General features: G+C 44.3%; 1 protein-coding gene across 1 annotated transcript; it reads right to left on the bottom strand.

Annotated features, from left to right (window-relative positions):
• Positions 1–491: 491 nt before the first annotated feature.
• Positions 492–22801, bottom strand: RIPK4 (receptor-interacting serine-threonine kinase 4). The gene is made up of 8 exons (XM_010580310.1): positions 22556–22801; positions 14440–14731; positions 6561–6709; positions 5697–5746; positions 4499–4657; positions 3453–3559; positions 2689–2941; positions 492–1669 (listed from the first exon to the last, which is right to left on the bottom strand). Exons 1-8 carry the CDS (start codon positions 22735–22737, stop codon positions 492–494), a joined length of 2370 nt encoding a protein of 789 aa, XP_010578612.1. The 5' UTR covers positions 22738–22801.
• Between the last annotated feature and the right edge of the window lie 3744 nt (positions 22802–26545).

The raw sequence follows: 26545 nt of genomic DNA, 5'->3' as shown, positions 1-26545 counted from the left end.
TTTGTGTTGTGTTTATTTTACATTGGAGCCTTTCAGCCCAACATACAGATCACTGCAATAAACCAGGAATCTACCCCTTTTTTTTTTTTTTTTTTTGGAGGAAAATAAAAAAGCAGAATGTTAGTTCTTAAATTAGTTTGGCACATAAAAAAAAAAAAAAAAAAGCAGGGGAGGGAACCTACAAGTTGCATCCTTCTCACAACATCCTTGGGAGGGGAATGTCAATATACAGACAGGGCAGGCACACGCAGAATGACTGATACAGACCACAGCATGGCAGACTCCAACTCTTAGCCTTACATGTGGCCTTAGTCCATGTGCACTCTCACTTGCACACTCAAACACAAGTAGCTTCTGCTTGTTGCACCTCAGTCCATCAGCTGACACCACTGATGAGCAGGTCACTGCACAACTGAAGAAGGCCCTCATGAGTCAAGCTCCAGCAGCCTTCTTGCACCACGTAGAAAGGTAGCAAGTTCTGTACCTTTTGCTTAAGTCTCACTTAACAACACAGTAACCGAGCTATTACTGCTCTGCTGAGCAAGCTGTAGCAGGGTCTGACATGTGGGTCTTTGCATGTCAGTGTGCGCCCCATGCTTCAGAAGAACCTCAACTGTTTTTGTGTGCCCTCCTCGTGCAGCCAGATGAAGAGCTGTCAAACCTTCACTGTCAGAAACATTGATATTTTCTGAACTGACAAGTTCTTCTACTACTTCAGAGTGCCCATTTTCTGCAGCAAGATGTAATGCTGTCCTATTTAAAGGGCCTCTGGCTAGAACGCTGGCCCTTTCATCTATCAGCAACTTTGTTGTTGCTAAATGGCCGCTGCGAGATGCCAAGTGCAAAGCGGTGTATCCTTCTGCTGTTGCTGCCTCAATGTCTGCACCGTGTTTAAGGAGCAGCCTTGATGTACTTGTGTGGCCAGTTTCAGCAGCTATGTGGAGAGCAGTCTGCAAGAGCACATTCTTTATGTTGACATCCGACTCCAGGTCTATGAGAAGGCGAGCGACACGGTAGTGTCCTCGTTGGGCGGCCAAGTGTAGCGAGGTCCTTCCGTCCACGGTCTGCACATTCACGTTTGCACCCCGCTGTTTGGCCAGAAGCTTTACAATGGGGAGATGACCTTGCCAGGCAGCATAGTGCAGTGGCACCCAGTCATCCTTTCCTTTGATGTTCACATTAACGCCTCTTCTCAGCAGGATCCGCACAATATTCTCTTGGCCATACTGACAAGCTATGTGGATGGGGGCTCTGCCTTCAAAATCTACCTCATTTAAGGATGCGTTCTTATCAAGCAGCATTTTGGTGCTGAAATCATCCCCATTTTGGGCAGCAAAGTGAAGAGCAGTCCACTGATCCTCGTCTTTGGCATTAACATTGATTTTCCTAGCCATAATCAGCTCCACAATGCTTTTAACTTTCTTCTCAATGGCTATGTGAAGAGGGGTGGATCCTTTCTTGTTGGTGAGATTAGGGTTAGCGTTGTACAGGAGGAGCCACTTGACACATTCTTCTTGACCAGCTTCAACAGCCAAGTGCAAAAGACTGGAGTTCCCATCTAAAACAATATCAACATCTTGAGGCTGGAGGATCTTCATCAGCTTACTGGTATCTCCAGATAAAATGGCTTCCGTTAGCTTCCTCTTCTGTATGTCTGTAGTACCAATATCTAGATGCATATAAGGAAGAAATTTTTTTACAATGAGGGTAGTGAAACACTGGCACAGGTTGCCCAGAGAGGTGGTAGATGCCCCATCCCTGGAAACATTCAAGGTCAGGTTGGATGGGGCTCCGAGCAACCTGATCTAGTTGAAAATGTCCCTGCTCATTGCAGGGGGGGTTGGACTAGGTGACCTTTAAAGGTCCCTTCCAATCCAAACTATTCTATGATTCTATGAAAAAGACACCATCACAATTCTGATACCCATCAAATGTTACTTGCCCATGGCTAACATATCTGGTGGCTTCAGCAATGATTGACTCCCCTCCCCCCACAGTAGTTTCAGGACAATTTCAGGTCAGATCTGGAACCCCACTTTTACTCTGTTTCTTGTGAAATGAAGAACAAAGGATGCTGTGGTTGATCTCCCTGCACTAATCATTGTTTGCCTAATGGGAAAATAGTTGCCTGTTTTTTGCAGCACTGGATTGAAAAGGGAAGGGCATGTGCACAACAGTGGGCGGTCCTTATTACAATGTTCATGAGGGCTGCTGAGAAGGTGGCTTGAGTCTTCTCAAAAAAAAAAAAAAAGTGCTCATACTTGGGCTTAGTATAACTGAAAAAGTCACAAATGCAGCTGACCTGACTGGGCATTGGCGTTAGTCCCACTCTGAGGAGGATGCTGGACTAGGTGACCTCACTTCCAACCAACCTTTACATGACTGATTCTGTAATTGCTTTGATGGGAATTCAGGTCACTTCTTTTCAAAAGTAAATGAGATTTATTATTTCTCATTAGATCATGTTTGGGAGCCACCTCTGGGGGTTTTTTTGTTGTTTTTTGTTTGTTTTGTTTTGTTTTTAAAAACTGCCTCCAGTAAATAATTCTGTAGTGCTGACACCAAGACAAAGCAATGCTAGATTTCCAGAATGCTATTCTTTATATGACTACTCTCCAACCCATTGACTCCCATGCCCCAGTCCAAACAACTACAAAAAAACAACAACAAAGAAAACCTGACCATTACCTGAACTCTCCCTTTCAAAGGAAAGGGAAAGGGAGCCTCTGGATGAAAAAGCTGAATCTACAGATGAAACTCCTGAAAGCCGCTTGTCGCTGGAGGCAAGTTTGGACTCAGAAGAGCTGCGGCTGAGATCCTCAGGACCTTCCATAGTCTGTGAAATCCCTGAATCCAGCTGGGACAACAACTCTGAGAGACTGTAATCCTTAACTGATGGTAGAGCAGGCTCCTGTTTTGGCTGGGATAATGCAGACATCCCCTTTAAAAGAAGCACACAGCATTTTAGAAAGGTCAGGAGAGAAAACTGAGCATGAGGCCCTACAGGAAGAAATGTAAGTTTGTTCATTTGCAGGTAGTCTTTAAGCACTGTTTGTATTAAATGAAACCTATGAATAAGGTCACCGAAAATTTTCAGATGCAGGAGGGCAGCTTTCATCAGTACTCACAGAGCCACTGAAGCTGCATAGCTCTTCTGTCTACAGCATTTTTTAAGATCAGTCACACCCACATAGTTCCAGCCTTTATTTCCTAACTGTCCTGCTCTCCCTCAACAGTCTAGGCACTTAGTCCTGCACTGAGGTTTTCCTAAGCTGGTCCATGCAGGTGCTGCCAATTTTGCATTCCAGTCCTTCACCAAGACCCACTTCTATCAGGCAAGAAGGTGCTCAAAAGCAGCAAAGAGAAAGTTGCTTGGGAAGTTACAGGTCACAGAGGAACCTGTTCCTCACAAAACCTAGTGCACTTGAACAAGAGGTGGAAAGAGAAAATACCTCAGGCTTCTGCTCTGGGGAATTCTTGGTGTCCAAGTCCTGAGTTATCATCTCTCTTGTTTCATCTTCTGGTTTTTCACAAAGGGCCTCTGTTTCTGAAGTGATTTCTTTGAAGAAAACAAGAGAAGGTTTGGGTTTTTTTTTTAATAGGAGACTTTTCTGAGATGCCCTGCTGCATTTCTCTATCTTTAGATCTTAACAACTTTGAGATACTGTGGGAGAAAGACTCCAATTTTGACTATTCCATCCAGCACCTCATCAGTAGCTACAAGTGTGTAGCTAGGCAAAGAGTGCACAGGGCTGACTGAACAATTAATTTTCACATTCAGACCAGACAAACATTACATGGTGGCTACACCGCAGGACTGTGAAATAGGAACCAGTCTACTGCTGGCAGACTTAGATGTATGTTTTTAAAAAGATGGGATCCCTTTTCCCTTCAGTCCTCATACCTTGTTTGGGAAAGAGAAGAGGGAAGAGGCAAATCCCTCCCATTAACACTCAGTGAAGCTACCTGGAGATAGCACTTGCTACATCCTTCTGCACATTTGAATTCATAACAGGTGCTTAGGGCAAGTTCAAGCCTTTCACCAGAGTTGCCCTTTATTGGCAGAAAAATGACACCACAAATTATTTTGTTACAAGAAAACAATTCAGTTTCTCTGCATACAACACTAAATTTCAAGAGCCAGGGCCTTCAACACTTTGGTATGGTGAAAACCACACCAACTCTAGCTTAGCATATGCCCCGATACACACAGTCAGAAATGAACATAATTTCTGGCTAAATGGATCAGCTGGTTCAGCACAGGTCTTATTCCTGACATGTTTACATAACACTGTCATGGTCAGACTTGTCCCCAGATAATCCCTTCCTCCACAAATGAGTAAGTAAGTGGCCTGTATCATTGTCTCTACCACACAATGTGCTCTATTTATTCTGTCACAGAGGTTCACAGCATTTACCCCAAGGATTAACAGAGTCTTGAGCAATAACATGACTCATAAAAGAATAAATGGGCAGCCAAGTTACAAGGAAATCTTACCTTGAAATGTTGGCCGTTCACCAGGATCATCTTGCCAACATTTTTGCATCAGTTTGATCAAGTTATTACATGAATGAGGTCTGGATTTGGAAACAGCAGGTAGCTCTGGGCGGTGGCCTTTAACTACTTTTACCATAATATGTAAAATGTTGTTTTCCTCTGTAAAACAAAAGCACACAAATTAAGATCCCCCAGCTAAAGGAATTATTTATCTTTTGTCTAAGAGCATTAACAGTGTATTAGGCTGAAACTTGGTTTTCATCCATTTTTTCTAGATTTACAGTGCTTTCTTTTATCAACAGGGAAAAAGAAGTTGGTCTTATTCTCCCACAATACATTTGTCAACGCAGTAACACCTACTTCCCATGTATCAGTTAAAAAAAATTGTCAGTGAGTGACTGTGTTCTTTTTCCACCCATAAAAGACACAGAACCAAAGGAAAAAAACCTCAAACAGTTCTTTGGTACCTCTCTTTGGATTTCTGTATCTGCTGTAAGAAAACTGAACCCCAGCTTTTATTTAGACCAGGTACCTGAACTTTTCATAAAGGTGAAGGAAGAACACAAATCAAGAATTGCAGTAATGTGGCTCTTGACTCTGAAGTCAACCATTGGGCTAAATGGGATCTCTCATTTGAAGAAAAATTAATAGTAGATTGGAACCTGTTCAAACATGTTTGCTATACATAGGCTAGTCATACACACAGGAAAAGTCATGAAGAATAAATATCTGCCTGTTGATCAGTAGATTTACCATGGGGTGGAACAAGGCTTATTCTCACAGACAGGTTTGTTGGTTTTTTTTAAAAGAACAAATCTGTACCCACAATCTACAAATAAACTACAGAACCTCGCTACAGAGAAGCTGTTTCTGAAAACAGCACAGTTGCCTGCCAGTTGGCTTTGCTCTGTTCCTCGTTGGCCGCAAACATGTCAGAAGTCTGCGCAGGCCACACACTAATCAGCAAAAGTAAAAAGGTGCAGACTAGGGCACCCTGCGGCAGTATGGGTTTCATGATGTAGGACAAAGGAGGACTTACATTTGTGATCAGAACTTGAGAGCTTGAAAGTGTCTACCACACAAGACTGTAGGAATTTGGAGAACATGCATATAATCTGGGGCTGGTGGGGCAGGAAGCACCCTTATCAATGGGAGAAAAGAAAAAATTCCAACACAACCCACAATACATAAAACTTACCTGCAAAAGGCTTCTTCTGTGTAAGAACTCCCCAAACCACGATAGAAAAGCTACAAATAAATGCAAAAAAATTACTTCTAGAAAAGCTTTAAAAAACCCAACACAAAAAAAGCTAAAAAACTCACAGAAGTATAATTTATTTTCTTAAGTTCCCTTTCCTTGTCTTTCACTTCTGCATCTAATTCAGCTGATGAACCCATGAACACACACAGCAAGATGCTGCCAAGAACCATGATTTGAAAATCTAGTTTTTGCAGGGAAGAACCCAACGCAGCAAACATAGGGACTTGCTGGAGGCTGCTGAGTTCTTGGTAACATTTACCAACTATTCCACACCAAAACTGACAAAATCAGAGGGCAGCGAAGCATTACTGTGGATTTTATTTAATACTCCAACGCTGCAAGACACCTTTAAAGAAATACATTCCATTTAGAATATGATATATCTTTTAATCTATAGCTATGATTTCCTTTTCCCAATAGCCTTACCATGAAAGAAGAACCAAAGACCTAGTGATGAAATCCACTGAATATAACTAAGAATTTTGTCACAGACTTCAAAAGTAGGTCAGGATGTACCTTTTGATGGGGAAATTAAAGATGGGCAGAGTGCCTCCCATGCCAGTTGCTAATGAATAAGTTTTACTTGGAATGATAATGCTCAAGACCCAGGATCAGCTGCAGTTTGTTAAAAGGCCTCTACGCTATCAGGACTTAGCAAAAAGCAAAGCAAACGTAACCCTTTGCAAGATAAGGCTTAAACTAGATTTAGGGGTTTCACACTCAATGACATTTTATAACCAGAAAAAGAGGGCTCACTTTACAGTATTAAAGTACTTTTAAGTGCTTTCGTAGTTAACTGACCTGTACACATCGTGTTTGGTGTCAAAACACCTGTTTTTCTCTTTGATGCGCTCTGGAGGAAGGTATGCAATTGTGCCACATAAGCCATCCATGCTGATGTCATGAGAATGGGACAAGCCATTGCACTTTGCAAGTCCAAAGTCAGAAATCTGCAAAACATGGAGGAGGATGAGGGGGAGAGAAGTGCATGCCTACCATTAGTCTTCGGAGGTGTTAACAAAAAATTGTTTGTAAAGAATGATAGATGTAACAGGATGACCCAACAAAATATAGCAAGCTGCCATTCAGAAATACTAAGCTAGGAAAACATCTCTGGAAGCATTATGCTATGGTAGGTTTTTTATATGGTTAAGCGAAAAAAAAAAAAAAAAAAGAAGCAAGCAGTTTTTTACAAGCAGCAACATGTTAGCCCATTACATAGCAAACACAACAAATAGTCAAGACAATTTATTGTAATTTAAAACTAGTCAAATTTAGCTAGTGCAAACTACTTTAATGTAATTATTGGTCCTGCCACCCCCTTTCCCTATGTAACCTCATGTCATATGCTATGTTTAAGTGTTCTGAACACCTGTTTTCAGACCATGAGCACTCCAGTGAGTGCAAGAGAATTGCTCTTTCAGATATCACTGTCTCACTGACTATGCCAACAAGGACTAAGCCCAACACCAGAGGCACCAAGTGTTAAAAAAACCCAAACCCAAACCAAAACACACACACACATCAAAAACCCACACAGGGAATTCTTTTTGGCAACTAGGAGATACAGCAAGTTGGTGCAGTGACGCAGTGAACACAGCTGAAATGAACAAAACAAGTGACAGCAAGTTTATAAAAAGGAAAACACACCTCCACTTTAATTTGAAGTGTCAAACAAATATGCATTCATTTGCTCTCAAAGGCATACCAATCATCAAGCAAACAGATAGGCAAAGAATTTCCTTTGTCTTTCTTACTTATTTCCCACTGGTCAAAAATGTCTATTATGCTAAGTGGAAATGTCAAGAAAAGTCAAGTCTTTTTGGACCACTCAGCCCACTGATTTTTTTGTCTACATGTTAGATAAGATCCGCCCCCCCCCCCAACTTATACATTCTTTTTATCTAATAAATAATCAGGTTTTTCAATGACTCATTCCCCTTTTGATCTTCATAGCTTCTCCTTTGAGAAAGTTCTCCCTCAAAACAACAAGCATAATTAAAAAAAAGCTCCTTTTTTTTTTTTTTTAAATAGGCTCCAACTTTACACTTTCAGAAGTTTCTCTCTAAAGGTACCACAAAGCTAGTCATAACATGCATCTATTACTGGAAAGGGAGAAAACTACTGCCAGCTTCAGCCTCCTGGAGAACAGGCACGCTACACAGCCATTGGTCTTCAAACACTAGGAATCTCCCTTTGCCATAAAACTAAGCAAGCAACCCACACAGCTTCAGGAAGAACTTCTCCCAGGGAAAAAGAGTTCGAGGCATTCTTAGGAGCTGTAGAAGTCCTGTACCCTAGCACACAGGTATATCCAACCTGTTGTCCATCTGTATCTTAAATCTGTAGGGTAATGTGGGAATGACTTGAGAAGATAAAAAAAAAAGAGGGGAAAAAGAAAGGGGGGAAAAGCAAAGTCATCTGGAGAAATAGCTTTGCACGCATGTAGGGCTGCACTCTCAGAGGAGGATTGCTGACCTCCTTAGTAGGCCAAGCATTGGAGTCCAGGAAAGCAGTAAGTACTCAAGAAACGCAGGTTTGCAAGCCAGCTTACCCTGGGAAGAGCTGAATCAACTGCCCCAGGAAGTGCTGCATGAATTTGGGGCACTTACTGCTCCACAGGAGAACAAAAGCACAACCCCAACATCATACAAGCCCATGGTGTCAGGTTAATAAATGAACCGACTGCTGCAAGTCTGAACAGATCCAACTTGGTGAAGCGCTGCTATCCTTTGATTAATGTGAAGCAGAGACTTGTATACACCTCAAGAAATCCATATGGCATGCAGGCATAATTAAAGTAATACACCTTCCTCCTTGTCTAAACAATACCGGGTTTCCTACTGTATAAGTTAAGAAATAAAGATGAAATACAGACAGCACAGTGACACTCCTGCGTTAAGAGCCACCAGCTATGTTGCATGAATCTAAGGCTAGGGGCTAAGACAGAAGGCTAAGCACACTAGATGATAGAAAAGGTCTCAGTCAGAGCCTACAAACCAAGAAACAGCTAAGGTACATAGTATACCCCCCCCCCAGGCTAGCAAGAACTTTACCTTGTGAACTTACCCTTACCTACTGTAAAGACCTAGGTTTTATACCAATTAATAGGAAATTCATCTGTAGAGCAGAGCTTCAATTATATCAAATGCTGCAGAAAGCACTGGAAATTGAAGAATTGTTATCTTCCAGGCTGCAACAAAATAGTAACATTCTGCGGACAGCTTTTGTGGCTTTTATTAGTTCCTTTAGGGTAAATTTTCCACACTGCATGGTGTATTTAGTCATGGAGTTTCTTTAAACATCAGTGGGAACCGTGCAGTGGGTGGAAGACACAGCCATTTAACTTACCTATTTTGCCTTTAAATTACTTGCCAGGTACCTAGTTCTGCAACACAAGGCACCCTTGCTGGTGAAGGTAGTGAAAGTGGAGCAGCCCTCCCCACTTCTTCCTCCACATCCCTGCTAGCCCTTGCAGCCCACCTCAGGATCTGCCCTGCCCCATGATCCGACAGAACCCATAACCTTACTCCTCACATCAGTTATTTCAGGTGGATCCCATCATGCTTCAAAAGCATAGCTAATATCAGCAGAGTTAAGAGGAGACATGGAGGCGACAGACTGCTTCATGCAAAACATGTGGTGAAGAGGTAGGAAGAAGAGAAAAAAACATTGGCCAAAGCCCACGCAGGCAGTGGGATTGTTCATGTTCAGGCAGCTCGCTCAGTCTCTGCTATTTAAAGGTCTGCATGAGAATAAACACGTGAGTAGCGACTGGCGAGGGGAGCTGTACATGTTTTCCTCCCCACTTCCCAGCAACACTTACTTTACTGAGAGATTCCAAGATCTGAAGATTTTTTTTTTTCTTTCTTTTTTTAGTTTTGTTTTAAATCGAGCATGCTGTGCACACAGGTCTTTCTCTGCTTCTGTCATTTGTGGACATTTCCATTCTCGTTTGTAAAAACCACTCACTTGCAAAGTTTTAGATGCTCTGAGTTTATCAAGTTATTTTTTTGGAACTTCTTTCTTTTTTTAAACTAGTAGATATGGTCACATAACTACAATGGTTACTAAAGTCAGCTATTCCCAAACAATGCAGGGATCTATCTCTCAGGAACAAAATTAGTGCTTGGAAAGTGCTTTCACTGGTGACTCCTGACAGGCCATCCTGAAGCATGCACTTAGCTTCTGATTCTGCACATCGTTTTTCTGCAAATGAGGCTCAAGAACCCACTGCAATGGACTCGGGGACAGAGTTCACCGAAAGGTTTTCTTCATCAAATAGGTAACAAAGCCATCAGATTAATTTTTAATTGCTGCTGGCACATTCAGTATTTGCCTCTGTCCAAAGTCTCCATGCACTTGGATATTGAGAATGCCACCACATCTGTCTGTAGGGTTTTCCCGTGTTAGGGGGTGGAGGTGGGGTTGGCCTTGTTTCTTTCTTTTTCTGGGGGTAAGGGAGAAAGGCTGGTTATTTCAATTTTGTTCTTTAAGAAATGCCAGAAATTTTTAAGAGACTTAAATGGGTCACAGATTTGGACTACTAAAAATTAGGAGTAAAATTTAATTCCAAGTGTAGACATAACCAGCATCCACACTTCAAACATATGTCTTTACTTCAGTGTTTATGAACACACTTCAGTTAGCTACTAAAAGAAGTCTTTCTGAAACAGACTGTATTTCCATCCTTTCCAACCTGTCCTGAAACCTTAACTCTTAAAAACCTGTTTCAGGTGTGATGTTTGTAATGCTCTTTTCAGAAGTGGCAGAAACCAAAGCCATGGTCAAACATCCATTTCAGTCCATCATAAATCTGCATTACTGTAACAGGGATGGTCTTGTTCCCTCCCCTGTGCCACCACAAAGAGATCAATTAGAGAATTGATCAAGGTGAAAACCAGCTTTGTTGGTTGGGATTAAAGAGCCATGCAACAACAGCCCTACATGGAAACCTTGATCAAGAGGGGTGGGAAACAGGGAGAAAGGACACACAAAACAACAAAAGCCTCTTCTCACTTCTAGTAACAGAAAAACATTTGCAGCTGATAAAAAAAAAAAGTGGCTGCGTTAACTCCATCAGCTAGTCTAATAAAAGCAGACAACTGCTCTTTACCAGCCTGGCCTCTGGGTATTACTTTGACCTACAGTTAATAACCTACATTAAGGATCTTTCTGATAAACAAATTTGCTGCCTGACTAAGTTTCTTCTAACTCCACACTCAGAAATTCTGCAGCCCATTCTTCAGCTGAAGCAAATAAAAGTGAAGACCACAGAGGCAACCTATCCATATTTACTAAGACCATCAGCACAGCACAACACAGCAGCGAACTTCACTCTTCATACTTGTTTAAATTAGAGCACTGGGGGGGGGAAAGGGGAATACAGGCAACTACAGTGAGCTTAAAGCAGTGCACAGCTGAGACCAGCTCATCCTGCTTCAAGTTCTTTAAAAACAAAATCTGGGAGATGAAAAATAACTGGTGGGGTGTGCATGCATGTACCCACACATATATACGTGCCCGTGTGTATATGTGTATGTATACACATATATGACAAGATGAGGAGCTGCAAAAAACAGGCTGGATAGTAAGAGAAACAAGAACTTACAAATAATGCTTTTGCCCAAAAGAATTAAGTTGCTTGTTGACTTCATTTCAAATACCTGAACAAAAAGTAACTCTTAAGTATGAGAGATTGAAGATAAGAAACCTGGGAAGCAGCAATAGAGAGAGCATACAGGCATGGTAGCTGGCAACACTTTAACGTAGGAGATTACTGCATTGGGGTGTGGGGGGGGGGTGTGTATTCTCCTACTGAGGGCCCTGGAGAAAGATCACATCGGAGCAGGGAACGAGCAAACTAACAGGCCGCGAGGGCAGTGCTGGAATGTGGCATTGCTTCCCCAGCGCCAGCTCCCCACAAGCAATTGCCACATCACAGGGAGCTCTGGGGAGACATCCAGAATGCGTACGGAGGGCAGGAGAGCTGAAGAACAAGTTCATAAGACGTGGTCCAGTTAAGCAAACGATAGGTGTTGGACAGCCCGTAAGTACTGGAAGGCTGCATATATGGAACACTGGCGAAAGAGGCAGGGAGCATCTTGTTGGTACAAATGGAAGTAATGGATTGACATTGAGGAAAACAAATGCAGGCTGATCCCTGCTCACAAAGCCTGCCTGGGTATGGAATAATCCTCCCAAGGAAACCACACTGCTTAAGGCAACCAAGATGGAGCAGGACGTGGCAGTGAAGGGAGCCCCCAGCTGAAGCTCCTGTCAGCACTGAGCTCTACCACCACTCGTAGGGGAGGAGGCATGCATGCATGCATGCATCCATCCATCCTCCAAAAACCAGCAAAACCTTAGCTTGCATTGTACATATTACATACATTTAAAATCACCAAGGAATCCCCCAACATGCCTTTGAAAAATTTAATATCTGTCTATCTATATCCCTGCTCAGTGCTCAGGCTAATGCTATCCTCTTAATTATCCTCCCAAGAACAAAATTCAGCACATACTTATGTAATACACAGGAGACGACTTTATGATATGGAGGCACCCACTTGATGATAAGTTCTGTACAACACTACTGCATTAGTCACCATCCTCACTTGGGGTTTTTACAGCAAGCACTGTGCTAGTAAAAGAAGAAGGGCGTGTTTCCATTTAACTAGCAATAGAGCACAGCAACATTTCTAATGTGCCCCACTGGAAGACTGTCTGTTTCCTGGCTCAAGGGCAAACAGTTTATAAAAGTACTCCCTACCTCCAAACTCTTCTTTTGCAGTCTGCAACATCTGTTCACACACCTTCGGATTCTATTAGGGACAGGTCACCTACTAAATTAACTCTAACATTTAAAAAGTAAAAACACTTCAATCATCAGCTCCATTAGCCTTCCAGCAAGAAAATGCACATTAAATCAAGCTGCAGGGTCTGAAATTTAATTACAAGTCTCACATCACACAAAAAGAAGGTTTGGGGCCACATTTTTAAAGTGAAGGCGCCTCACAGAATATGTACATGTCTTATTTTGCATATAGGGTTCCTGTGTCTGCTTTGCTGCTTGGAGGGGTTTCCAAGACGCCTGTAGATGTAAAACACTGCTGGCTGGAAAAAGGGTTGGAGTAGACCATTCTTTTCTGAACATAATGGAAAGGGTCCAAAGACCTTCATGTGTTTCATATACAGAGCAAGTAGTAACAGTCTAGGGATGTCAGCAATGACCTCACCAGAAACATTTTTCTTTTTTGTACATTTCACACTTTGCCCCCTTGTATTACATCACCACTCAGATATAGGCTATACAGCAGTCAGAATATCAGGCAGCATTTCAACCTCCTTAAACAGTGAGAAAAATACAGCCTTCATATCTTGGCTCATGGATGAGTCAATAATTAGGAATTTAAGAAGTTATGCAAGCAAGCACAAACTTTAGGTAAATAAATACCTAGCAAAGGCCTCTCAGCACCAATGTGGGAGAATATACTTTCAAGAGTTCAGATCCTGATGTTCTGGTCATAACACCATGGACCACCTGTAGATGCTTCCTATCTCAGAAGGAAAATCCTTCTTAGAAGTAAACCACTAAGACGCCTAGTAAAAAAGCTGAGACTGTCATAGATGTGATTTCATTAGAGGCACATACCTCTTACAGCTCCAACCTTTGCATGACATCTGGAGAGATGTTTTCATTCAATGAAAACTTCATTTTTAGAATGGTACAGCAAGACCAAAGCCGTTTGGCCAGTTTGAGGGGGATGGGAAAACAGGGAGCCAGATGGATGATGGCACTGATAAAAATCTATCTCTACATGTACTGAGTTATATCAGCCAGCCAGCATGATTAATCCTGCAGATTAATCCTGCAATTCTAAGGTTAAGAGTTTGGCCACTGATTTGGGGAAAAAAAAAAAAAAAGAAAAAAAATCAGGAAAAAGATGTATTTCAATCTCTTTCCTCTCCAAAAGTAAGGATCAGAAAGCAAGCACAACCCCCTTAGCCCAGCTGTCAAAATAGAACCTCCAAGAGAGAAGGCCAATAAGTTTGCTAGCTTACTCTGGAAATAGATAATAAAAAGAATTTCATGCTGATACAGCCACAGAAATCCCCTTAAGTGACCTCTGGTATGCATAAACACTCAGGACAGAGATACTTCTTCACTGTATATGCTCTGAGCAAACGAAAGAAGAAAACAAGTTGCCTCTGGGAAGGCTTCTCTGGACTCCAGCTGTAAATGAAATTTGAGTTTTTAGTGGAATGTACAAAGCCAGAAGGACCTAGACAGAATAAGGTTACCACTGAGAGCTCTGGAAGTGGCATAGATGATTTAGAGGTTCACACTGCTTTCCTCTCCCTGTTCTCATCTGCCTCATGACCCTACTGCATGGAAATTTATAGCAGGACCCATTAGGTCTCAAAAGCAGAGTTCACTACACTAGCACCCTCCTAAAATTTCAGGAGGGTTCTCACAAGTTCCCTAACTCTACCTCTATTTATGTACCAAAATGGTGCATAAATCAGGTAGACAAGTTGGGGGACTGGGAGGGTTGGGTTGGTGGGCATTTTTCTAATTTAGAAGGAATGCTGCTGGTTTCTCTCAGGCCTTTGAGTTTGGCAGGACCCATGCAAGAATATCCAAAGGTGGGGCCCTGGCACAGTGCCCAGTGTGTACCTTGACATGGTAGTGGCCATCAAGCAGGATGTTTGCAGGCTTGAGGTCCAGGTGGAGCAGTGGAGGGGACATGCAGTGCAGGAAGTTCATCCCCACAGCCGTCTCGTGGATTATGCGGAACCGCAATTCCCAGGGCAGTGGTTCAGAAGCCAGGAGCTTTTCCAGAGATCCCGTTTCCATGTATTCCATGACTAAGCCAACCGGCTCTTTACAGATGCCATAAACAGGAAGGATGTAGCGAAACTTTGCCATTTCCATCTTCCTGGCTTCTTCCAATAACTCCATGCGCTCCCTGGGTAGAAGAGAACAGATGGTGAAGGATGGAGTAGCTGTTTCCCCCCTGCCCTCAAACATGCACAAAACATTTCTTATGAAACTGAACGCCACATTTCATGATCATCGCTTGGCTGAACCATGCTACATCTCACCAGCCTGTACTCCAGGCATATTTCCACATTTACTAACTTTCTTTTATGCTTCTAATGGTAGGGAGCTCACAGCTGCTGAACCACAGGCAAGTTGTACACTTCAACAGTGCAAATATCCCTAGCGTAAAGTCCATCTCCCTGCTTTGATGTTTATGCTGCGCTGTTAAGAACAAGGACGATACATGTAGTGCCCAGATTTACTACCGCTGTAACTCCTTGGGCTAAGGTAATTAACTTTTTGTGAGTCATAAGACTGTGTTAATCAGGAGAGAGCATGGACAGCATTGCTTCAGCTGCCCTGCTGGCACAAGCCGCCAGCACACAGAGCCAGGCCTTGGGAAAGGAATCCCCAGGACCCACCATTTAGGGGAGCAAGCTGCCCGCTGTAGCCGGGGGGACACAGCAAAAGCCTCCTCGCTCTCAAACCCCAGATTTGGCAACCCCAATACTATGCTCACTCAGCTCCAGCGGATGCCAAAAACTCCCAGCACGCCATTTTCAGTGATGTAACAGGCCCAGCACCAGCACACGTAATGAGCACCACTGGGTTGTTTACAGGTCACTTTAGCCTGACCCTGCAGAGTGCTAAGCATTACTCAGTCCAAGCTGCAGCCTCCCAGGTCAAGACCCTTAATTGCCATGCCCTCCTTCTGCACCTCACACACAGCCTTTGGGCTGCAACAGCCTGCAAGGACCCGTCGGGCACCGAGTTGGAAAGGGGAAACAAGGGTCCTCTCCCTAGGCCGACTGCGCCCACAAAGAGGAGCCATACGTGATGGGTGAAAGAACTTTCTGTCTGTCAAAAACTACATTATTAGTGACAACAGACAGTAGCCAGAGAAGCTTTGGGCCACAGGCACTGATGCATCACTGTTGCTGCCACCCACCGATTCACAAAAGAGGACACAGGGAGGTCAGATAGGTAATATTTCCCAAACAGACCCTCTCTTATTACACGACAGCTCTTGTAATGTACCCAGTATGTGTACGCTATTTAATGGAGAACAATACCTGGAGCAATAGGATAAAGTTTTAACACAGATGCCTGGTAAACAGAGAGTCCTACTTTAAAAGAAAAAAAACATTGCTTTGATGCTCCCCCACCCCATGCAGGCATTTTGAGAAGACCAGCTGTCCTGGAAGATGTCAGAGTTTAAATATAAAGCTCAGCAAGTACATTCACAGTGGCTGCAACAACTGATCAGAGGAAAGATGCTTGTACCCTCTGCAAGGCAGAAAAAAGCTCTGTCACCTGCCCCCTCTGCCAGTCCTTGAGAGCTGGAAAACACCTGGGGACCAATCCTAACCCAGTCACAGTTTGTGCCTTGTGCCACTAACAAGTGATGCCAGTTACTACTGTGGGAGCCTCTGCCATGGCAGAGCTATCAGCTCAATCAACCTTTTTTTAAAAATAAAAAATAAAAAATCCAAGGCCAGCTAGAAGCACTCTCCGTTTCCAAAAAGAAAAATGCCAACTGCAGCCTCAGCACAATGAAGCCTCCCCTTTCCGCCCCCCCCAAGCCTGGATGATCCGGGGCAGCACACACCACCCATGCTGAAACGAAGCCTGCAATGGAGCCTCAGTGCTCCCACATGGGAGCAATTTTGGGAGCCATATTTTAGCCCTTAGACCCGTCCCCTTCCCCTCTGCTTCACCTTGCTGTGGGAAGCACAGAGTTGATGTTCACCCAGACAAGGTTGGAAATGCAGTCTGCTGCCTGTTCCTCACCAACTGCAGCAGCCTGCAATAACCCGATGCAGTTAACATTTCACACTAGGGGGGAATCCAGCCCAGCAAGAAGGAGCAGACCTATTTCAGAGGCAAGATCAGGCTGAAAAGTGGTTTAAGAGGGACATACATACTGGGAGGAAACTAAAAAGATAAGGGAAATCTTTTCTCTCTGTTAACCATGTTGGCTCCTGCTGCTCCCTACAGCAACTTTCTTGTGAAATAATTGCCTTTGTAGACAAGTACCCAGTTTGCTCTTTGGCACGCTGGAAGGGAGCGCCTATGAATAACACAACCAACTCCTTGCCCCCAAGCCACATGCATAGCCAGCATAATTCACCAGGCTTCGGAGGGCTGAGCTCTGGAGTCAGGGATGTAAAATACCTGTCTGAGCCCTCCAAGGCAAGGCAAGAACTCAGCAACAACTAAAGCCTAACAAGAACCACTAGACTTCCAGAGACAGAGTTCCTGGGCTAACGACAACCTCAGAGAGCATCACCAAAATCACAGAGATCAGCTGCTCGAAATGGGGCATTTTCTCTACGAAGAATTTCCAGTTTCAACAAAATAAAAAAAAGCTCCCTCTCTGCTTGGACCAGACCCAGTTAGCTGAGTGAATTAACTGACTAATTAACAGGCAAGTGCCCTTTATCTAATTTCCCTGTTTAAATAAAAGCCCCATACAACAATTGCCACCTTTAGCATCTTCCCATACCCAGAGCATCCAAAACTGAATCAGCCAGTGATCTCATATAGGCAGGGAGACATGTAAGTTTTCAAATACAGGCCCCGTCACCTTTAGAAAACAGAAAAGGAAAAAAGACAAAAGAAATAAAGAGAGACAAAACACAACTCGGTCATTAGCCAAGTGCTGGAGTGGCTTGCGTTAATTGTATTAACACAAACAGCTCCTTAAACCAAGATCTCCTCCATCATGCAAAGATGAAAGGTCTTTCCCTTCCCTTAGCACAAGGTGCTACTGGCACTCAGCACAGTCTTAGGTGTTCTCAACGTGCCCATCACCTCAATACGCAAGTGCTAATGCTGCAACAAAGGATGAGGTTAGGTATCCTTCAAGTTCACATTTAACAGATCAAAGGATGGGATGGGGCGAGGGAGAGGGGGTGTTTATGCTGCTCAGTTATTCTTAGTGCTTAGAAATTATTCTGCACTATCACCAAGAAACACTTCCCTCCAAAGTGAAGGAAAAGAAAAGCTCCTTATGAGGTTTCTCAGTCAAGAGGCATGAGACGAGCCTCTGTTATAACAGAGTTTCTTATTTAACACGTACACAATTAAAGAGTCAGAATTATCTTCTCAAAGCACCTTGGCTCTATTCACCTCCCCCCTCCAGTACTACATCCTAACATTATGGTAATAAAAATTTAAAAAATAAAAAGCTTGCACACAGGACAGCTGAGCTCATGGGGTACATACAGTTTCCCTTATAAAGGTATTCAAAGACAGGGGCACACACATCAAGAGATCTAGCACTGGGTTCAGTGCCAAATAGCATCTCTGTCAGAGACAAAGTCAGTGACAGATCAGCCATTTTCAAAGCAATCAGAAATATTACATGAACAGGGAACCTCTGACATCCCCGAAAGAGCTGTCTGCTTCCGCTCAAAGTCAGACCCCGAATGGATAGGGCTGCACTCTTTGGATTCTCCCGGAGAGACAAGGGACTTACTCCTGCCCACTGTCTCACTCCCCAGGGCCCAGGGCCCAACCCTTGTACCACAAACCCTGCCACAAGAACAAGAATTACGACTACATCCGCATTTGCATGTATCCAATCTTTATGCCCTAAAGATAACACAGTGTTATAAAAATGCAACATTAAACTCACAAGGCAGTCCTTGCAGTTTTATATTCCCCCACCACTACCATCACATTTCCCTAATGGAGTCTGAGACAGAGCAGTTAAATTTGCTCCAGAGAAACTCAAAAAGCCCTGAAAACCTGTAATGAGGACATTTGTGCGAACCACCTCCAGACGAAGAGCCGCCAGGCTTCTCCCAGCCCAGGCGAGATCCAGCCCTGCACAGCCATGCTGCTGACCAGTGGGGAATGCAAGTTACCTCTTTACAAACTGCTGGTCATGAAGATGGGGTCCACAAAATTACAACACTTCTGAATTTTTTCAGGGACTCTTTTCATCTGCATGCTGGCAGATGTTTAAGAGCATACAGTGACCTCTGCTCTGCAGGGTACATCTTTAATGACCTTCACACTGCTGATCCTCAGAGAAGAATGTGAATAAGAGAAGAAAAGGAAAAGCACTGCATTGTCAGGGCAGAATAAGTTTGGGGAAAAGAAAAAAAATTTTAAAAAAAAAAGAAGAAAATTCCTTCTTTTGGGTTAACACAGATCTCAGCCCTGCTAACAGATCTCTGCTGTATAGCCCTGGTACAAGAGGATTACAGGTTAACCTGGGCAGCTAGGCTCACCCCTACCCTTTAAGGAGCACAAGGTGAATATTCAAATTCTACCTACACATCCAGAGACCGCCAGAACAGACATTCGTTCACTTTCGTCACCTAAATAAATGCAGCATCTGCTAACAGCAAGGCATTTCTAAAACCTCCTAAATTTCTATGTCCCGCTCCATTCCTAAATCCAGGTCCTGCAGAGGGAGGTACATCTAGCACTTTGCTAATTTTTTTTTTTTTTTTCTCCAATCAAGAATGCAGACCTTTCCACCTCCACACCCTGTAGTCACCTCCACCAGTTAACACCTCCAGTAAAGAGCCCCCTCTGGGAACCGTTACACCATTCATACTCGTTACAGTCTGCACATTTATGTTCAGCTATAAGAAATCCACAAAGGCTTCCAGGTTGTTCTCTCTGAGCTCGCCACCCTTTTTCTCCAGGCCACGCTTCCATTCTGGCCAAGAGGGGTAAAGAGAAGAGACTTGGCACTCTCCACTGCAAGTCCTGGGGGAGAGGCTCCTCCACCCTTCTAGGTCACACAGTCTTTTCTTCAGGCTTACATTGAACCTCCCCATCTCAAGAGCATCTTGAGTCTTATGTGGGAAATGTTATTTCAGGAGACAGAAAGGGGGAGCAAATAAGGCGTTAGGAATGGAATTTGGCTTGATCGCCTGAGAGGGCTTGGGCTTAAAGGTAAAAACACGTCTGGCTGTACATTCAGTTTTTCTTCTGCTTGAGGCCACTTGGCTCTATGCTGTGATAATTGCCAAAGGAATTACTCCAAATCTCTTACTGTCTGCAGAAATGCAGTAAGAGAGACTACACATTATTACTGCCACCAAGACATTACGAACAGGGTTTTAATGTGGTACCAAATAAATAAATAAGAAAAAGCCTCTGTGTTTTTCAGTCAATGTTTCTGATACCACTGATAATTCTTCTAACTCTGCTGCTTCACAGGATTCCAAGGAACAGCTAGTCAAGTTAATCTCCTGGATTAACAATCTAATTACATGGGCTTGTTTCAACCTGTGAACTAGAGGGGTAGTGTTTTATTTTGTCTGTGCCGCCCACCCCACCCCACCATTTGAATGGCACAAGTTTCTTAGAGAAGTTCCAGGTGAAAAGTCTCTTTGCGGAGCAGCATTACCAGCTACTGAAAGGGGTTTGGTAGAGCAGCCTAAGAAGCAAAGGAGAAAGAATATACAAATTCAGTTTAGCTTTATTTTCCAATTTCTAATTAGCACTCCCCTTAAGCATCTGAAGCACAAATTCTGCAGTAAAACAAATAAATTAGTGTTTCAAGAAATGGTTTGTTAAAATAAACCAGGAGCTGCAGGAACTCCACGCCCTCAAAGTTCCCAAATTCTCAAGGGACTTTTCTTAACTGTATTGCATGTTCGCATGATCTCTCCGGTATCTGCACACCTCATAGCCACTGAGGGACAGGTGGTTCTCTATTGCACATTGTGAATATATTAATATAGAAATTTCATAGCAACTCTCAAAATTAATTGTTTATATTAAAATAGGCGACAGCGTCCTTTCTCTCAGACTGAAAATTAATGTTTAAGTAAATTTCTAGATGTATTCTGCAAATGAGAAGTATAGCATGTTCTAGCTTATTTTTAAGAGATGTTTTCATTTTAACTGCAAAATTACTAGTTTGATTAGGCCTCAATAAGCATCAAGTCTGAAACCTGCTTGGAAGTTCTAATGGTAGGAGAGCTTGCGGGTTAACCCAATAAAACACCCTCTGCAACTTTGAGGTCTTTCCCATTTTATTCACAGACAGCACAGTTACCCTACACATGTATTAAACTCTCCCTCTCCCCTTTTAAAAAAGGCACATTTTATCTCATTTACTGTATTATATAAGCCATGCCTACAGCAAAGTCAGCAATTCAGATAACGGGCAAGATGCCTCACTACCCTAGTAATCTTGTAGAAGACAGGCTTAGAAACATTTTCCATCTTGGGCAAACTTATCTCTCTCCTCCTGCAGGAACCACAACAAGCGAAACCTTTTTTGACTGAACCAAACCACGTCTCAAAAAATGAACTGCAGAATCAGCTTGTGAGTTAGCAGAGATCCCAGAGATCAAGGTGGAGCTGGAAAAGCTTCATGAATGCGACTTGGCCATATTCACCTCCCTCTGCACAGATGCCAACTGGCTGGGAAATCACTACTGTCCCACAAAACAGAAGGATGCTTCTAAAGATGCATCTGAGAGCCTTCCTCTCCTAGGAAAGGAGAGCTGCACTCCATAGGCCCCCATCATACATGGACTGTGTGAGCACAACATAGCTGATTGTCCTCCACCATGGGCCACAGCTAGTTACAGAAGGCAGATGAGCTGGAGAAAGTTCTCACCATGTGGTATATTTACCCGCAACACAATACGGCTCCACGCTGGACTACCCAGTGAGGACTCATCCCCGGCAGACACAGGGAGGAGCACTGGCCCTGAACTGAAGCTGGAGAACATATTTCCCAGCACATCTCCTTTCAGCACCCGCTCCTGAAAGACAGCACGCCCGTGCCTGCAGCGCCCACGCCCGAACACCCCCCACACCAAGCCTGCTGCTTACCGCTGCTAACCACCGCATGGGAGTCACAACTAACGCATCTGCAAATGCCAGCTAAAGGGCTGGCTTTTCTCAAGGTAGGGAGCTCACTGGAGCGAGACACGGCGGGCCTGAGAAGCCCCCAGATCCCATTCAGCTTTTTCACTCCTCCTGCACTTCCCATTCAGGACTGCCTTCCACGACCTTTGGAGCTGCAGCAGGCCGAATGCTTCGGCGCAAGCCAATACACGCACGACCAGGGCAGGGCAAAATGCTTTCCGAATTGCTCCGAGGGAATAGGCAAGACCTATGCTGCAGCCATGCGGCGGCTCTTTCCAAGCTGCTGCAAGTGGCTAAGGAACACAGCTTATTCTTTGAGGGAGACCAGCCCCATTATGTACGATATAACTAAAGGTGTTGGTCCGGGCTTCGCTTAAGTGTGACAAAGGCCACGTTTGCCTGGGGAATATTTAATTGCGTGGCTCTCTTCGCTGCGTTTAGTCAGACCTTCATACCCGTTGTTGCTGTTGGTAAACAGGGCTGCAGCTACGGTGCTCCTGCCGCGTTGGCGTGGGGCTGGGTGGCTTTGGTTTGTTCTTTTTCGAGTACGCTCCCAAGACCCGTAACTCTGGGCTACATCGCTTGGTTCATTTCTCAGAAATAAGGTGTTGCGCTGACAGGGCGAGCCGTATTACCGTCTTGTTTGGCCTCGGAAGGGCTTGAACTGCTGCGGAGCACAGATTGCCTACATTTGCATGCCTCGCGGAGGCTGAGCCAAGGAAATAAGATAAACTGAAAACAAACCCTGACAACAAAAGAATTAAAAAGATAAATCTCTAAGAACCTAGGAGATGGGCAAGGGCTGAGGGGCTCCGGGGTGCCTGGAGAGGGTCATTCCTGTGGGAAGAACCGCTTCCCCCCTCCCTGTCCCCCCCACCGTGTCCCTGTCACCCCTTACTTCTCATCCACGTGAAGGCTGGGCGAACACTTGATGGCGAGCCACGTCTTCCAGTGGAGATGGCGCACCTTATACACCTGCCCGAAACCCCCCGAACCGATTTTTTCCCAGCTGCCGAACTCGTTCTCCTCGAAGGTTTTCAGCAGCCCCATGGCCCACGGGGAGCCGCTCTCCCGCGCCATGCTCCTGCCGATCCCCTGAGCCCGATCCTGCTGCTCCTCCTCAGCCGCCCGCCCGCCCAGGTGAGTCAGGTGTGGCCGGGAGGGGGGAGCGGGCTGGCGTCACTTCCTGGGCCGGGCCCGCCGCCGCCGCCGCGGGGAGCTGAGCGCAACGATCGCTGTCGAGGGGGGCGGTTGTGGCCCGGCCGCCGGGACGCCCGGCTGAGGGGAAGGTTTAGCGGCCCGAGGGCCTTACCGCCCTCCTCGCCCCCCCCGCCCCCCCGACCTCCACCCCGGAGGCGGCCAAGATGTCCCCAGGGCCGGGGCAGCGCTTAGGGCCCGGCCCGTGCTTCTCCCGACAGCCGCAGAGGGCAGTTGCCTCAGCCCCGGGTGGGTTTCTCCACAGGCCCCCTCTTCTCTCCCGGGCACCCCGCAAGCTCCCGGCGGGGGGAGCGGGGCAGCCCCCCGGCCCCCGTGCAGCACGCGTGTCCAAAGCTTCCCGGGCAAAAGCCATGGGGGGGGGAAGGGAGGGCTGCGCAGGCTGGTGCACTGTGATAATTAAACTATTAATTAAAGGGGGAGGGAAGCACCGGCAACTGCGTTCCTTTCTTTTCTTCTAGCAGGGCCTGCTCTGGAAACCCTGGTGGGTCTGCGTCCCTCCGGCCAAGGGGCACAAACCCTTCATCCGTGCATCCTGACCGTGTCTGCGAGACTCGGGCCAGCCCGCAGTGCGTGGCAGAGGCTGGTGTCTGTCCAGGCGTGCTCCAAAGCAACAATTTTTAGGCTTTGGGAAACCGTACTGCCAAGAACTGAGGCTTCTCTGGCTTTTAGTTGCCCCTGGGAGTAGGAGCTTTGATGATCCCAGCAGCAGAGTTCAGTGCCTGAATCCTTTTGTGGATCGAATTGCAGGTACCACAGGACTCAGACCAACGGATAAAGAGTCTTAGTCTGTTACTGAGAGGCAGCAGTTGGAAGGAAGGAGTCTGCAACCTTTGGTATGTAACTCCACGGTAAAGAGGCTATTCCAATCTGCATCACGACCTTCACACCTATCACATGTCTAAAGGTTAATAAAGCTTTTGTTTGTTTGTTATACTGAATGTCAGACTCAAGCTGATTGTTCTAGGCAGTTAGAGTATGATAATTTAATCTGGCAGGTTAGGCAATAGATAGAGGACAATGTATTTTAAAGCTAGCTTAATAGCAGTCTTGTCTTTGCAAAGCTCCATTTAAAAAGAATCTATGGAGACATTTAATTACTTTCAGAAGACGTGGGACATCAAGTCTGTTCTCAGGGCTTTATTCCACATGGACTTGTTCCTGCTTAATTTGCTCCGGATTAAACTAAACAATGGCTTACTCTGAATGAGAACATCTATGTATAAATAAATCAGGAATAAGAAATAGCTGTGTGTAGATACAAGCCCTTAGGTCACCTCTGTGACCCAACAATACACCTCTATCTGACCTCCTTCTCCTAGCTATCATCCTAACTTTTTCCTTGCTTTGATTTGGGACTACAGCTGTAACTGGATCAGCCTGGAGAGACTCTGCTTAAGTCAAAGCAATTTGCAGAACCAGGGCCTTGGACACTGTATCTTCTGGAGGTGTGCACAACTTTGTTCCAAATAGCACACCAGATATTTTATTCCACTAATATTACTTTGTCATTCAAACTCCTGTTTCATTGGGAAGATGGTGAAAGTTGTAAAACTTGAGTTAGACGAAACCCAGCTTGCACTTAGTTGGCAGTTGAGTTTAAGCAAAAAGTAGATTGTATACCTTCTACCTGCACTGTGATTTGAGAATTAATTCAACAAACACCAGCAACAAAGGAGTGAGACCTCATGAAAGAACATAGAAAGAGCTCATCTAAGAGAATTTCAAGTACTTCAGTGTTTTCAAAAGGACTAGGCCTAAATAAAATTCACATTTAAAGTGCTTAGAGAACTGGCTGCCAAGGCTCTGAGCTTTTAGTTGGTGAAGTGTAGGAAGGCTGGAAAAGGGCACCAGAAGAGCTTGTCTTCAAGAGGCAGAAAAAGAAAGTCACAAGGGAATTCCGGAGCAGTCAGGTCCCTGACTATAAATAAACAAATAGATAAAATATGCTAATAGCTAGCCAGACTGACAAAACAACAGTCAATACTAGGTTTACTGAGAACAAATCAGGTGAAACCAACCTAATGTATCTTTTTCTGGCAAGGTAACCAGTCTTGTATAAATCCTTATCTCCCGTGCATGTACTTTAGCAAGGGCATCACAAAGAAACTACCTTCTTACACTGTTTCATTGTCTTGCAGTATTTCTCAGTCCTTTCGGAGAACAGGATTTAATCTAGTGCTTTAGCCTTCTCTTTTTAGAATGAAATCCTTCTAAAGGGTTGCTTGGGGTATATGAAGTCAACCAACCTGAAGCTTCAACAGGTCTTAGGGGCACCTTTGTCCTGTGTGTTAGAGCTAAAATATTTTGCTTCTGTGTTCTGTAAACAGATAGCAGATGGCAACTATGTAAGAGCTTTAAAGCTGATACAAAAGAGCACTAATTTGCAACTTGCAACTTTCCAAAAAGATAAACCAAAAATCATCCATTTGTCCACTTTGCAAACATTTAACCTATGATTAGATTTTTATACGCAAACGGTGCAATACTGCAGTTGGCTTAAGCCAACCTAAAATTACATTGTCTCTGAAGGAGGCTGCCATCCCCTTTTGGTGTCGGTGCTAGTATTCACACGGTTGTACTCGCGTTCACGTGGTTGAACAGTAACTGAATCAGCTCAATGATCTCACTTAAAAAAACTCCCTTGGTTAGTTTTCAGACAGATCAGAAAGCTGGCCTGACTTACCAGATGCTCGTTAATGTCAACAGAAAGGGAGGCGAGTAGCCTGGAAGGAAACTACCTCCAAAGAAAGTGATGAAAGGGGCATAGTTACACATTGTAACAGATGCTGGAGTTCCTTGCTGATCTCATTTAAAGCACACCCTCCAAAACAACTGAGAAGTATGGTGTGGCGGTGGAAATGAGCAGTAGGAAGAGGGTGGGAATTCTCAAACTAACTTTTCCACAGAAGAAAATTAAAAAAAAAAAAAAAAGGTACAGTGTAGGTAATCCTAATGAAGTCAATGACACACTCCAGCTGGGCTGCTCCTAGTGCCCAGAGGGAGGCACGTGTATGAATTTTTGCTAGTTCAAGATCTTAAGTTAATGGCAGCTCTGCCTGCTCAGCACCCCAAGGGTCAGTTCCTTTATAAATTGATTTGAACGTACAAAAGTAAGCCATGAATTAAAAGGCTGACTGGCAACCATGCTTGGGCCTTCATCAGCGTGTTTTTAGTGCTCATGACTATAACAGCTGAACAAATCAAAACACAAGTTAATAAAAATCTTGTGGCTTCCTTGTAAAGCTGAGAACTCTTCTTTAGAGGCAGAAAACCAAGGCACATCATAATTTGCTGGAGATCACACATGCTTCTTGCTGTAGAGAGAGTAACAAAACATTCTCTGTATTTGACGTGATCTAGTAAGAAAATTACTGTTTCAAGGGCTTTAGGTAGGCTTTGCAGATTGCTTTTAACACGTCTTACTTCATCGAATTATATGCCAAAAACCAGATCAGGGCAACCACTCCTCTCCCAGACGCTGAACTTTACAGCCCGTGCAAAATAATAGTGCTGCTTAATGATCCAGCTTTGAGAATTTTTTTTTCCAAGAGACAAATACTGTGCTTTTTCACAATTGCTTTCTTAGAAATTTCTGAACTATTTTTGCTAACATTCTTCCTCTGTAAGGATAATAAAAAGCCCTGCTTTCAGGAACTTAATCGAGAAGTAT

This window comes from Haliaeetus leucocephalus, unplaced genomic scaffold, assembly GCF_000737465.1.
Source record: "Haliaeetus leucocephalus isolate CR32 unplaced genomic scaffold, Haliaeetus_leucocephalus-4.0 Scaffold702, whole genome shotgun sequence".
In the NCBI taxonomy this organism is placed as follows: domain Eukaryota; kingdom Metazoa; phylum Chordata; class Aves; order Accipitriformes; family Accipitridae; genus Haliaeetus; species Haliaeetus leucocephalus.
Note: the sequence above shows the minus strand (reverse complement) of the source record. Positions and strands in the feature narration are given on the sequence as shown.